Source organism: Budorcas taxicolor, chromosome 3 (assembly GCF_023091745.1).
Source record: "Budorcas taxicolor isolate Tak-1 chromosome 3, Takin1.1, whole genome shotgun sequence".
Lineage (NCBI taxonomy): Eukaryota > Metazoa > Chordata > Mammalia > Artiodactyla > Bovidae > Budorcas > Budorcas taxicolor.
In genome coordinates this window covers 108229755-108244886 of record NC_068912.1, presented here as the reverse complement: position 1 = coordinate 108244886, position 15132 = coordinate 108229755, and the positions used below count along the sequence as shown (strand labels likewise).

Below are 15132 nucleotides of genomic sequence, written 5' to 3'. Positions count from 1 at the left end.
CTTTACTGTCTGAGCCACCAGGGAAGCCCAGAGGAAAATGAACTGGATGGAAAAAGAATAAGCTGTATCATGCAGTTCCCTAGGGCAGCACAGATCCAGAAAGTGGAGATAAAGAAACTGCATGGAGGCATGTGGTTGCCAGAGGGGAGGAGAGAAACAGGCGAGGGGAAGTAAGAACTGCGAAAGGCCAGTTGCAAAACACACGCATCATGGGTATGAAAGGTACAGTGTGGAGAATATAGGCAATTAAGCATGTGAATCTTTGGATGGTGATGTGTGTGGTAGTGTCACATATGGTGACCAGATGTATCGTGGTGATCACTTTGAAATGTACAGAAATATCACTATGTTGTCTAACCGGAACAGAGGCAGGTCCGTGGTACTTCAAAACAAACAAACAGACTCACTGAAAGATCAGTTTTGTGCTTACAGGAGGCAGGCCGGGTGGGGAGAGGGGGAGCTGGCTGAAAGCAGTGAAGAGCTAGACCTCCAGTTAAGAGATAAAGTACCAGGGCACAGGCACAATGCGATGGGCACGATTAACACTGCTGTATGTTACACATGAAAGCTCTTTAAGCAGTGAGTCCTGAAAGTCCTCACACACACACATTTTTTTCTGTATCCTTTTTATCTATCATGTGATGATGGATGCTCACTAAATGTGTGTCAAATTATTATGCTGTGCGCCTCAAACTTATACTCTGCTATCTATCAATTATATCTCAATAAAACTGGAAGGAAATAGAAAAAAAAAGATCATAAATGAGATAGTAGGATCATTTTCTGTATACAGCCATCAGCAAATATTAAGAACAGTAAAAATAATGGGAAAAAAAATTTTTGGGGGGCCGTGTTGTGCAGCATGTGGGATCTCAGTTCCCCAACCAGGGATTGCCCTTTGCAGTGAAAGTGCGGAACCTTCACCACTGGACTGCCTGAGAAGTCCCTGAAAATAATTTTAAATAATGAAAACAGTAGTAACAACCAAAAAACCGAACCACCTGGAGGCAGGTTGGATCACAATGCTAAGAGGCCGTTCCAGGGACTCTGGCCATCTGAAACTGGAACTAGGGTGCCTCCAGAGGTGGTGGCACCCATCCCATTTATGGAACTTGAGTGCTCTTGCCATTTAGCTCCAACCTGCCTTTCTGGTTGTTTGGCAGCATCATACATCCACCAGATCTACTCCTGCTCCGTGCAGCCTTTCCTCCACCTAATTCCTGCTCACACCTCAAGAAGGCTCACCTGGCCCGTATGGCCACCCAATAAGCCTTTAGTCTCTGAACCCCTCATCTGGCAGCACAATCAGCAGCATGGATTCTGGGACTGGTCTGCCTAGGCTTTGCCATTTATAAGCTGTGTGACCTTGGACTAGTCACCACTTAACTTCTCTGGGTCTCAGCTCTCCATTGATAAAATCATATCTACTTCCTAAGATTGCTGTGATTAAAATACTTAACATGGGGTGGGGGTGACATCTAGAGATACAAACATATACAGATGTTAATAATCATTTATCAATATTAATTCACTTACAATAAAAGTATCACATTGATGCAAGCTGTTAATAATGAGGGAAACTAGGCTGGGGGTGGGCAGGGAGCAGGAAGTGTATGGAAGTTCTTACTATTTGTTTGATAAAAACTAAAAAATATATATAATCTAAAAATAAGGTCCCTAAGGTAATGACTGGCACTTAGACCCTCAATTTTAATAAGTGCTTAGGTAGCACAGGAAGCCCATACATACAAGAAGGGCTCAAAAAGTCACAGCTATTGTTATTTTTTATTACCATTATTTTTATTATTTGACACTTTATCTACTGGTAGCATTAACTTTCTTCTAGGCATTTTAGCCTCTTTAACTAGAATATAAGTTTTTATCAAAAAGAAATTTTTTTTTTTTCATTTTTCCAGATTTCCAAGAGTATCCTGTGTGGTATCTGGTATACAGCAGGCTCTCAAAATATACTCAGTTGAACAACCACGTCATTTCCTTAGCCATTGAGACCATACACTTGGGTAGAAAATGGCTCTACGATGGATTCTGGGAGCACAGATTACTTCTGACTTGGCCACTGTGGTCTGTTTCCATCTGATGAGGTCCCATCAGTGCCTCAGCCCAGGATGGACCCTGCCTTGGAGAACGTTCTCGGGCTCTCCTGTCAGAATTGACAGAATCAGACCACAGCTGAAATACCTAGGTAAATCTGAAAATTGTTTCTCTGGCCCTCTATTATAGGTATTGACCGCAACATTCTGGGACTTACACTGCTTGATTATGGGGGAAATGACTGGTAGAATGATGTGTTTCGGGGTAGAAACAACAGCCATTTTCCTTTTTTGAAGTAAAGGCCTCTGAACATGTCACCCACAGAAATACACTTCACCCACTGGATCCCTTTCCACATCATACTTACAATTTGCTCTTGAGTTTGCGGTGTGCTGGTGGTACCATTTAGTATCCACTGTAAGTTCTGCTCCCCCATGACTAGGCTGGGCTGCAGGATAGCTGCGCTGGGAGTCGGGGTGATGGTTAGAGTGGGATTACTAGTTAGGACAGAGTTGGCATCCAGGGGCAGAGTCTGGACCATGGCTGGCAGGGGCTCAGTAGTACTTTGTGTTTGGGGTGGTGCTGCCATGGCAGATGCCACTGCCGCTGCTGACGCCAAGGCCCCAGCAACAACAGAGAGTCCTGGTACGATGGGCTGCGGTGCCTGGAGGTGCGGAAGAAACTCTTGATGATTAGCAGCAAACTGCGTGCTGTGGGCAACAGGCACTTCTGGAGGTTGTAAGAGAGCAGGGGGGTTGCCAAATGCAGCTTGCTGGGAACCAGTTCCTAGGGAGGGAGCAGGCAGAGGAGCAGACGGTGCTGAGGCTGGTAGTAGAGGCTGGGGTGGCTCGGAGATGCCAGGCTGCAGTACAAGTGGAAGAGATAAAGATGCTGAATGTCTCGTGGATGGCGGAACATCACTGACTGCCTCCGCATCACCATTAAAACTTTCAATCAAGGCAGCTGGCAAGAAAAAGAAATAGAAATATAGATACACATTCCAACCCTTATATAAGCCACAAAAACAGTCTCTATGGGCTACACCAAAGACAGCTAAAGTCTGTTAGAGACGATTCCTTCACTGCAGACAGGCTGGCTCTCTGCTTTTCATGTAATGACCCCTCTGGTCAAAGTACCAGGCTTCACCATCAACCTCACTTTCTAAACGCGAAGACCTAGTATGGATCTAACCATAAAAAATGTGTGTCCTGTGGCTTTTGTGGAAAAGAGGTTAGACATTCTCTTCTGGGCACATGACCACTGAACACACTTTTTAACTACTGTGAAGCTTCAGGGACATATTTTCATTCAAACACAATTTGATCTACATATCTGAAGTTTGGTTTGTGGATTCTATCCACTCATGAATGGGGTGTCACATCAGAAGAAAGTGCTCACGACTCCTCTCACTTTTTGAAAGCCAACGAAAGCTTTTGGAAAAGGGGACCCTCTTCATTTGAGGGTCCAGGAAAAGTAGATCCTCAAGTAAACCCTTGATGAGGGAAGCAGGGGAAAGAAAAGAACGGAATTGAGCTAAAAAGCCCATCCTTCTCTGATCCCTCAATGAAAGTACACTTCATTCAAAGGACCTGAAATATATCACTGTGCTTGACATCCACTGTGTCAACAAGTGTGAATTCTCCTTCCCAGTGCGGAGATCTGAGCAGGAAGACAGTCTGTGTAACAAACCTGTCTGTTGAGGATCTTCCTGAATTGCCGGATCATCTGACTTCTGGAACATTGGTCCAAAAATGATTGCTGGTGAGAGAGTGCTGAGATTCTGGCCCTGTGGCAGAGACAGAGACAAACACATGAGGCGCAGCATCCAAAAGCAGGTCTGCACCCCAAGACGGCGCGGAGCAGCAGGATGAGAATGATCTTCGGCTATGCTTCTGGTTTCTAACTTTTCTTTTCCTAAGGGGACATTTATTCCCCTAAGCCTCAGACACTGAAGATCTGGGTCTTCAAACACTCTAAAGCAGGAGTTGGCAAACTGACTTGCTGGCTGAATGCCTGTTTCTGCAAATAAAGCTGTACTGGAATAGGCACTCTGGTTCACTTCTGAATTCTCTCTATAGCTTCTGCACTGCAATGGCAGAGCTGAGGAGTTGTACAGAGAATGTATGGGCCACAAAGCTGAAATTATCTATCTGGCCCTTTACAAAAAAAAGTTTGCTGATCCCTGCTCTGAAAGATAAAATCCTACATAAAAGTGGGGTTGTATAGTATCTATTACTTGGAACTTGCTTTTCTCATGTAATAATAATATATTGTGAGTATCTTTCAAGGTTATTATATAACATCTATAACATTCTAATATGTACACATGGTGGTGAATGAAACAATATAAAGAAACACAATAACAGACAATAATAATGGCCTTATCCTCACCACTATCATTCCAGTTTCTTTCTAACTTACAGTTAAGAAAAGGTCAGGGGCATTTTGTAAAGCTATGAAAAACCAAAACACCTAGTGCCCTGAGGGCTTGACTCCTGCCAGGCACCTAATAAAATGACCACCTCTAGGCTTCCCTTTAGTTTAGTTTATTTAAGGGAAGGGAAAAAACAGTAATTCTCTTCTCTGTGGTCCACCTCCACTCCGCATTTTGTAGGGCGGGAGTGACAAAAGCAAGATTCCAAGAACTTCAGTGAACCTGACGACCAGCGTGATACAGGGTTGGCCAAAAAGTTTGTTCGTATTCTTTGTAACACGAAGGCAGAAACCTAGCAAGGCTTCCAGCCTCTAGTCCAGAGGGAGTTAGGAACCACAGGCCAAGAAAATGCCTTGAAACCTTTCATCATGACACAACGTAGGAAATTATATAATTTATAATAACTTATGAAAGTGAAAGTCACTCAGTCATATCCGACTCTTTGCCACCCCATGGACTGTAGCCTGCCAGGCTCCTCTGTCCATGGAATTCTCCAGGCTGGAATACTGGAGTGGGTTGCCATTCCCTTCTCCAGGGGGTCTTCCCTAACCAGGGATTCGAATCCAGGTCTCAAGCATTGCAGGAAGATTCTTTACCACCTGAGCCACCAGGGAAGCCTAAGAATACTAAAGTGGGTATATATAATAATTTATATTATATATAATTTATAAGATATATTACATACATATGAATGTATAACTGAAACAAAAGTCTATGAAACAGAGCCTGTCCTTATGACCTGCAATGTCTTCTATATTCTCTATCCTGTTGCTGTTCTCAAAATGTTGATTATAAACCACTATTTTATAACCCAATAAAGATGCACCACCCAGTTTGAAACACAGTGAGCTAACAACTACCACTAAGCTGCAAGCTTTGCAACTTCTTCATGGTTGTTATTTTTTTTTGTTCTACTTGTTTATGAATCATTACAGGAATAACAGTGTTTAAAAGGAATGAATCTGTGACTTCAGAAGATGATGTATAAGAATTTTCACAGCAGTACTGCTGTAACGGCTCCAAACTAGAAACTTTCCAAATGCCCAAGGGCAGGAGACAGAACATACTCTTATATTCACTTAGTGTAATAACTGTTCAGGCGCTTTGCTGGAGCAGCCGTGCAGAGATACCCCACGTCCAAGGTAAGAGAAACCCAAGTAAGACGGTAGGCACTGAGAGAGGGCATCAGAGGGCAGACACACTGAAGCCACAATCACAGACAACTAACCAATCTGATCACACAGACCACAGCTTATGTAACTCAATGAAACTAAGCCATGCTGTGTGGGGCCACCCAAGACGGATGGGTCATGGTGGAGAGGTCTGACAGAATGTGGTCCACTGCAGAAAGGAATGGCAAACCACTTCAGTATTCTACCTTGAGAACCCCATGAACAGTATGAAAAGGCAAAAAGATAGGACACTGAAAGATGAACTCCCCAGGTTAGTAGGTGCCCAATATGCTACTGGAGATCAGCAGTATGATCTCCAGAAAGAATGAAGGGATGAATGAAGGGAGGCAGTCAAAGCATGATCTGAGCCTCTAAGAGCCTTTCTATAATATTCCAGAAAGAATGAAGGAACGCAGCCAAAGCAAAAACAACACCTAGTGTGGATGGGACTGGTGATGGAAGCAAGGTCCGATGCTGTAAAGAGCAGTATTGCATAGGAACCTGGAATGTTAGGTCCATGCTGCTGCTGCTAAGTCGCTTCAGTCGTGTCCCACTCTGTGCGACCCCACAGACGGCAGCCCACCAGGCTCCCCCGTCCCTGGGATGAATCAAGGGAAACTGGAAGTGGTCAAATAGGAGATGACAAGAGTGAACGTCGATATTCTAGGAATCAGCAAACTAAGATGGACTGGAATGGGTGAATTTTAACTCAGATGACCATTATATCTACTACTGTGGGAAGGAATCCCTTAGCAGAAATGGAGTAGCCATCATAGTCAACAAAAGAGTCCGAAATGCAGTACTTGGATGCAATCTCAAAAATGACAGAATGATCTCTGTTCGTTTCCAAGGCAAAGCATTCAATATCATGGTAGTCCAAATCTATGCCCCAACCACTAACGCTGAAGAAGCTGAAATTGAACAGTTCTAAGATGTCCTTTTCGTTATAGGGGACTGGAATGCGAAAGTAGGAAGTCAAGAAACACCTGGAGTAATAGGCAAATTTGGCCTTGGAATATGGAATGAAGCAGGGCAAAGGCTAATAGAATTTTGCCAAGAGAATGCACTGGTCATAGCAAACACCCTCTTCCAACAACACAAGAGAAGACTCTACACATGGACATCACCAGATGGTCAACACCGAAATCAGACTGATTATATTCTTTGCAGCCAAAGATGGAGAAGCTATATACAGTCAGCAAAAACAAGACCGGGAGCTGACTGTGGCTCAGATCATGAGCTCCTTATTACCAAATTCAGACTCAAATTGAAGAAAGTAGGGAAAACCACTAGACCACTCAGATATGACCTAAATCAAATCCCTTATGATTATACAGTGGAAGTGAGAAATAGATTTAAGGGACTAGATCTGATAGATAGAGTGCCTGATGAACTATGGACGGAGGTTTGTGACACTACAGGAGACAGGGATCAAGACCACCCCCATGGAAAAGAAATGCAAAAAAGCAAAATGGCTGTCTGGGGAGACCTTACAAATAGCTGTGAAAAGAAGAGAAGCGAAAAGCAAAGGAGAAAAGGAAAGCTTTAAACATCTGAATGCAGAGTTCCAAAGAATAGCAAGAAGAGATAAGAAAGCCTTCCTCAGTGATCAATGCAAAGAAATAGAGGAAAACAACAGACTGGGAAAGACTAGAGATCTCTTCAAGAAAATTAGAGATATCAAGGGAACATTTCATGCAAAGAGGGACACAATAAAGGACAGAAATGGTATGGACCTAACAGAAGCAGAAGATATTAAGAAGAGGTGGCAAGAATACACAGAAGAACTGTACAAAAAAGATCTTCACGACCCAGGTAATCACGATGCTGTGATCACTCACCTAGAGCCAGACATCCTGGAATGTGAAGTCAAATGGGCCTTAGAAAGCATCACTACGAACAAAGCTAGTGGAGGTGATGGAAATCCAGTTGAGCTCTTTCAAATCCTGGAAGATGATGCTGTGAAAGTGCTGCACTCAATATGCCAGCAAATTTGGAAAACTCAGCAGTGGCCACAGGACTGGAAAAGGTCAGTTTTCATTCCAATCCAAAAGAAAGGCAATGCCAAAGAATGCTCAAACTACCACACAATTACACTCATCTCACACGCTAGTAAAGGAATGCTCAAAGTTCTCAAAGCCAGGCTTCAGCAACACATGAACCGTGAATTACCAGATGTTCAAGCTAGTTTTAGAAAAGGCAGAGGAACCAGAGATCAAATTGCCAACATCTGCTGGATCATGGAAAAAGCAAGAGAGTTCCAGAAAAACATCTATTTCTGCTTTATTGACTATGCCAAAGCCTTTGACTGTGTGGATCACAAGAAACTGTGGAAAATTCTGAAAGAGATGGGAATACCAGACCACCTGACCTGCCTCTTGAGAAACCGGTATGCAGGTCAGGAAGCAACAGTTAGCACTGGACATGGAACAAAAGACTGGTTCCAAATAGGAAAAGGAGTCCGTCAAGGCTGTATATTGTCATCCTGCTTATTTAACTTCTATGCAGAGTACATCATGAGAAATGCAGGACTGGAAGAAACACAAGCTGGAATCAAGATTGCCGGGAGAAATATCAATCACCTCAGATATGCAGATGACACCACCCTTATGGCACAAAGTGAAGAGGAACTAAAAAGCCTCTTGATGAAAGTGAAAGAGGAGAGTGAAAAAGTTGGCTTGAAGCTCAACATTCAGAAAATGAAGATCACGGCATCCAGTCCCATCACTTCATGGGAAATAGATGGGGAAACAGTGGAAACAGTGTCAGACTTTATCTTTTTGGGCTCCAAAATCACTGCAGATGGTGACTGCAGCCATGAAATTAAAAGACGCTTACTCCTTGGAAGGAAAGTTATGACCATCCTAGATTGCATATTGAAAAGCAGAGACATTACTTTGCCAACAAAGGTCCATCTAGTCAAGGCTATGGTTTTTCCTGTGGTCATGTATGGATGTGAGATGGATGTGAGAGTAGGACTGTGAAGAAAGCTGAGCACCGAAGAACTGATGTTTTTGAATTGTGGTGTTAGAAAAGACTCTTGAGAGTCCCTTGGACTACACGGAGATCCAACCAGTCCATCCTAAAGGAGATCAGTCCTGGGTGTTCATTGGAAGGACTGATGCTGAGGCTGAAACTCCAATACTTTGGCCACCTGATGCGAAGAGCTGACTCATTTGAAAAGACCCTGATGCTGGGAAAGATTGAGGGCAGGAGGAGAAGGGGACGACAGAATATGAGATGGCTGGATGGCATCACCAACACAATGGACATGGGTTTGGGTGGACTCCAGGAGTTGGTGATGGACAGGGAGGCCTGGCATGCTGCGATTCATGGGGTCGCAGAGTCAGACACGACGGAGCGACTGAACTGAAACTGAATAACTGTTCAACAATGAGAACAAATAATCTATATATTATTTTATGCAACAACATGCATTAATTCCTCAAACAAAATGTTGCAAGAAAGAAGCCAGGACAAACGAGTATAGGCCACATTCGAATTATAGAAAGCATAAAAACAGGCAAAATTCACCTTAGGTTGTGAGAAGCCAGGATAGTGGTTATCCTTAGGAAGAGGTAACGGCTGTTAAGGGACCTGATGGGGGATTCTAGGGTGTTGGGAATGTTCTGTTTGTTGATTTGCGTGCTAGTTATGACACAGGAAGGGGCAGGGCACAACCTTTAAAAGAATGGCATAGCCTGTTGTTGTTGTTTAGTCGCTCAGTTGTGTCCGACTCTTTTGCCACCCCATGGACTGTAGCCCACCAGGCTCTTCTGTCCATGGGATTTCCCAGGCAAGAATACTGGAGTGGGTTGCCATTTCCTTCTCCAGAGTATCTTCCTGACCCAGGGATGGAACCTGTGTCTCCTGCATTCCCAGGCAGATTCTTCCCTGCTAAGCCACCAGGGAAGCCCAATGGCATGGCCTGAGGACACGGCATAAAGTGATTAGAAGCAACTAGGTCCAAAATGGACTTCCCTGGTGGCACAGACGGTAAAGCGTCTGTCTACAATGCAGGAGACCTGAGTTCGATCCCTGGGTCGGGAAGATCCTCTGGAGAAGGAAATGGCAACCCACTCCAGTACTATTGCCTGGAAAATCTCATGGACAGAGGAGCCTGGTGGCTATAGTCCATGGGGTCGCAAAGAGTTGGACATGACTGAGCAACTTTATTTACTAGGTCCAAAATGGCCATGAGTTGTCTTCCATAAAGGTCAAACAGTGGGCAGTGGCCCAATTCCTGGAAATCCCCACCCTTTCCCCAAGACAGCTGGAATACTCCTCCTACTCATTAGCCTATGTAATTACCCACCCCTATCAATTCTGACAGCCGGATACCCTGCTGCCTCTTTGGCCTCTCTTGCCTTTCGAGATAGATGGTCCACACTCTTGAGTACTCCCTGAAGAGCCCTTCTTTCCCTCCACCATGGCTCATTCTTGAATTCCTTCCTGCACAAAGCCAAGAAACTACACTTGGTGGCCGTCCCAGGGACTCAGATGTGACCATCCTCTTGTCCCCACACTTTCCCTCCTGCGACAGTTACAGGAATATGGTGAACTGCGATGACTCATCAAGCTGTACATTTATGACAGGTGTACTTTTCTGTATGTATACTATACCTTCATAAATAGGTTGGTTTTTTTTTTTTAATTAAAAAAGGTAAGTGCCGAAGGGACTGACTCAGCCACTGACAGGCTTCAGGGCAATAACCCTGGGGGCAGAGCGAGTGGGAACCACCCCCTCAAGTGAGGAGAGACAGGTTGAGCCTCTGGGGCCTGGAGCAGAGAGACTTGAGAACACTGAGCTGTTTGGGAACATGATGGATCCTGAGGCTCAGGGGCCAACAGGCCCAGTGGGCTGTTCCTCAGAGCTTCAGCCCAAATTCATACCTAGGACACAGAGAAACATGTAGGCTGCCCAGGAACCTGGAAAATGATGATCTCATAAAAATATATCATTTAATTTTATCATTTCTTTTAAAGCAAGCAAGGCAAAATCCACCCTATTCAAGGCACTTTGGTCTTAGTCTGAAAGACTAAATGCTGGAGGACAAGGACACAACATATAATTTGATCCCAGGGGAGAAAAACAGGCCTCTCTCTTGCTGTTGTAAATTATGGATAGAAAAAGCTTTCCTTTTTCACAAGTACTCAATGTCCCCTCATATGGTTCCTCACCTGGTGACCTCAGGGCTCTAGAAAGCTCCTCAGTTATGTGTCAAGTCCCAGTCAGGGAGTGGATACCTCAACCATTTCCCACGATCTCTGATATTAAGGAGACGTTTACCCAGAAATCTTACCCCGTGTGGTTCAGATGGCAACCTTGGCCCAGTACTCTTACTTAGAGCATCAGCTCTGAAATATGAATATGCCAAACAATCATACAAAGTGCTTTTCTTGGGGGGGTGGGCCCTTCAGATTGGTTAATTTCTATTGATTTTTCTTCAATTCAACTGATTCTTTCATCTGTTATTTCCAGTCTGCTGTTAAGCCCATTTGGTGAATTTTAAAATTTTGATATATTTTCAGTTCCAGAATTCCCATTTGGCACATTTTTTTATAGTTTCTATTTCTCTGCTAAGAGTTCCTATTTATTAAATCATTACAAGTAATCCTTAATATGCTTGAGCATTTTAAGAGCTACTTATAAATGCCTGTCCACTAATTCTATCATCTGGCTCATCTTGGGGTTAGTCTCTGTAGTCCATAAATGACCTTTTCTCTTGAGTAGAGGTAATGTTCTCCTATGTCTTATGTTTACTAATTTTGGATAACCCTGGACATTGCAAATGATATGCTGCAGAGACTCAGGATTCTGTTACACTTCTTGGAAGAGTATTTGGTTGTTTGCTATAACATTCCAGTGACTTGGCTATGCTCTAACTCCAAGCTCTGTCTTCCCTGCAGTGGATGGCAGCTGTCCTCTTCATCCAGCTCTTTAGCCTCAGCTGGACTGCTTGGGGTCTGCCCCACACACCCACAATTCAGGGGTCAACTGGAGGTTTGGACACAGCTCCAAACAGAACTTGGGATTCAACCTCTGTGTTCTCTCGTTTGCAGGTCATCCCCGCAACTCTCCAGGTGCCGCACTGTTGCCCTGAGCTCTGTCCTCCGGGTAGTCACTCCAGTAAGAGCGAGTGTTTACTGAGCCTGAGCCGTCCTGTTTGGTATCAACTAGGCTTGCTCTGAGACAGATAAGCCATAAAGCCTGCAGACCCATCCAGTGCCACTGCTATCTCCCAAGCGGCCCCGTCATTCAAACGTTGCCTCTGCCTGTTTGGGTTGCTCTCTGGTGCCTTCACGTAGTTGTTTTCATATTTTGCCCAGCATACACAGTTGTTTTCTGTGGGAGGGCTGGTCTGATAAGAGAAATTCTGCCATTACCAGGAGAACCCAGGACCTGGTGTGCTAATATAAAATTGTGTAGGGTCAGGCCCCCTTCCCAGAGGATATTGACTCAGTAGACTTGGGGGAGGCCCAAGAGCCTACACTGTAGAAAACTGTTCAAATACTTCCTATCACATTGATTCCTCCTTATTTATTATGCATATACTCACAGAAAATCTAACCTAAGCTATATTTATTTACCAGAGAAAAACAACCAAAAATGCATACTTAACCACCAGTCTCAGTGACCCAGTAAAGCTCACGGATCCTCCTGAAGGGGCATAAGCTCAGGATTGATTCAGTGGTCTGCAAGACACAGCATGGAGCCGTGGGAACGGCAGAGCCAAAGCAAGCAGGTCAGGAGACACTGGGTTTGTCCCCTAGCAGTGGGCCTGCAGACATGGTCCCCTTCAGAATCGCCGTGCTCAAAGAAAGGAAAGGACTAATTCAGGTCAGACTGGCAGGGCTTAAGAAAAGCCTGCAAACTGGAACCCTGGCTCTTCCTTACAGTGGCTGAATTTTAAGCTACTCAAGAACAGACCACACTTACTTCCTCACCACTACCAGCTCAGTACCAGCACTCTGCCCGACTGGAGTAGACACTCAATAAATATTTGCTAAATAAATAAAGTTATTTTCTGGTGCAGGAGGTTATCAAGTGAGTGATCTGGGCCAAAAGGCACTATGCATCGGAGAGAGCAACCTCTCCAATGACAGCTCTTATCAGGAAACAAAATCAAAACACCCTAAGTGGCTACTCATTGAACACAACTCAATCTGAAAGCCTTCCAAGACTGGCCTCACTCAGTTTTCCCACCAAAGGGAGGCTCAATTCTTGCACTTATTTTAATAACATCTGTATCACAGGTACACTTACTGTATTGGAATTTTCTTGAAATTCAGAATCTGTGGACAGAAGGCTTAAATTCCTCAGACAAAGTGAGTGATTTGTATCCTGTGAAAGAAAAAAAAAAATCTAATTGACAAACAATTGGGATTTACTGTATTCTATTATGTAATAAAACACTTGATTACAGCGTCCCTAAGATTCCAAATGTCTATAGAATAAAAAACTATTCAAAACAAAGGCTACCTGAATTATTTCAATTTTTAAAATCCTGATATTCTTAAGAAGAAATTGTTTATGTTCTTAAACATGGTTAGTAGAGTTTAAGAATTATCTCATGACTCAGGCTCCAGAGTAACAAAAGCTATAATAACATGAAATCATTAATACTTGTGAAATTGGTCTATCATCGACAAAGCAATTTTACATGACTTCATTTACTATTAATATAATCCTCTGTAGTAGTATTTCACATTCCCATTCTAAGTACGAGAAAATTAATGCTAAGATTAGCAGTGAACGGTCCAAAAATCACTAATTAACATAACACAGACCCATTGCTTCTGACTGAAAGTCCACCTTCCATTACTTCACTATGTCCCCAGCATGGGCATCTAGGGGACTGTCACTTAGAGTGGCGCTGAGGGGTTACTATTCCTATACGGGTGTCTGGGCTAACTCAGAATTCTGGATTCCTAGAATGCCAGTTGTGATTCAAATACTTTATGCGGTCGCCTCACTTTACCTCATGCATCGTAAGTTCTGATACGTGCATGTATTTAACAAATACTCACTGAGCATCTAATACGTATTAAGCCCTGTTTCAGGCCCAGGCATACAATAATAAAGTCCCTGCCACCAGAGAGAGGGGGCCAGACAAAAAAACAAATAAATACACAGTATATAAGAGAGCAAGGGGAGTGGAGGAGGCCAGGGGAGGAGACGCTCTTTTATCAGATCAGGAAGGGACTCAGATAAGGTGGCCTTAGAGCAGATACTGAAGAAGGCAAGGGCCATGCACACATGTGGGGACAGCGATACACGCAGAGGGCACAGCACACACAAAGGCCTGGAGGCAAGGCGGGCTTCCTCAGTTCAAGGAACCACAAGGTGGGTGGTGCAGCTCAAGTGAATGCCAACCAGTCCATTCTGAAGGAGATCAGCCCTGGGATTTCTTTGGAAGGAATGATGCTAAAGCTGAAACTCCAGTACTTTGGCCACCTCATGAGAAGAGTTGACTCATTGGAAAAGACTCTGATGCTGGGAGGGATTGGGGGCAGGAGGAGAAGGGGACGACTGAGGATGAGATGGCTGGATGGCATCACGGACACGATGGACGTGAATCTGAGTGAACTCCGGGAGATGGTGATGGACAGGGAGGCCTGGCGTGCTGCGATTCATGGGGTCGCAAAGAGTCGGACACGACTGAGCGACTGAACTGAACTGAAATGAAGAGAGAAGTGAGCAAGCCACAGTGTCTAGGACTTTCTGGACCACTGTAAAGATTCTAACTTTTACCTTAAATGATATAAGAAGCTACTGAAGGGTTATAAGCAGAGAACAGACATGATTTGCCTCATTGTTTAGGAAGATCAGAGTGGAGTATCAGTGGGGAGAAGTGAGGGGAAAGGTGCTAAGAAAACCACTTAACAGGTCATTGCAAGAATCCAGGTCAAACAATGACAAGAGCTTGAATGAAGTAATCAGATCAGATTCTAGAAAGATGGAACTGATAGATGCTGGTGGGTGTGTGGAATGAGGGAAAAAAAAAAGAGGAGTCAAGAATGACTCCAGTATTTTTGGCCTGCGCCACTAGAAACACAGAGGTGCCATTTACTAAGATGTGGGAGACTGCAAGAGGAACAGGTTGGATGCGTCAGGACTGGGAAACGTAGGTGACAGCTGGGTGGAGACATCGAGTAGGAGGCTGAATACATGTCTAAAGCTCAGGAAGAAATCTGGGCTAGAGATATTAAGACTCAAAGGCAATCCTGATAGCTTTGAAAGCCTAAGACCAGAGCAGATTCGCTCCAATGGGGAGCTAACAGTCAGCCAAGAGATGTGAAGTCTGGACCCTGTGCACTGAGGCCTCCGATGAGCAGAAGCTACTGGTGAGATGTGATTGTTACAAAACGAGAAAACGGATCATGACTTCATAAATGCAGCTTTATGGACAAAGACTCTCAAATCTTAGTGTTTTAATCTGGTTTTACAGACAGTGAGACTGAGGCACAAAG

At 44.1% G+C, this 15132-nt stretch overlaps 1 protein-coding gene across 2 annotated transcripts in view; it reads right to left on the bottom strand.

Moving 5' to 3' along the window:
* MTF1 (metal regulatory transcription factor 1) overlaps positions 1 to 15132 on the bottom strand; it is a 41161-nt gene that overhangs the window by 3464 nt on the left and 22565 nt on the right. For both annotated transcript variants that reach the window (XM_052637517.1, XM_052637518.1), the window contains exons 7-9: positions 12926 to 13003; positions 3742 to 3838; positions 2420 to 3015 (exon numbers count right to left, since the gene is read on the bottom strand). In XM_052637517.1, coding sequence (XP_052493477.1) covers positions 2420 to 3015; positions 3742 to 3838; positions 12926 to 13003 — 771 coding nt within the window. The remainder of the gene's footprint in view (positions 1 to 2419; positions 3016 to 3741; positions 3839 to 12925; positions 13004 to 15132) is intronic.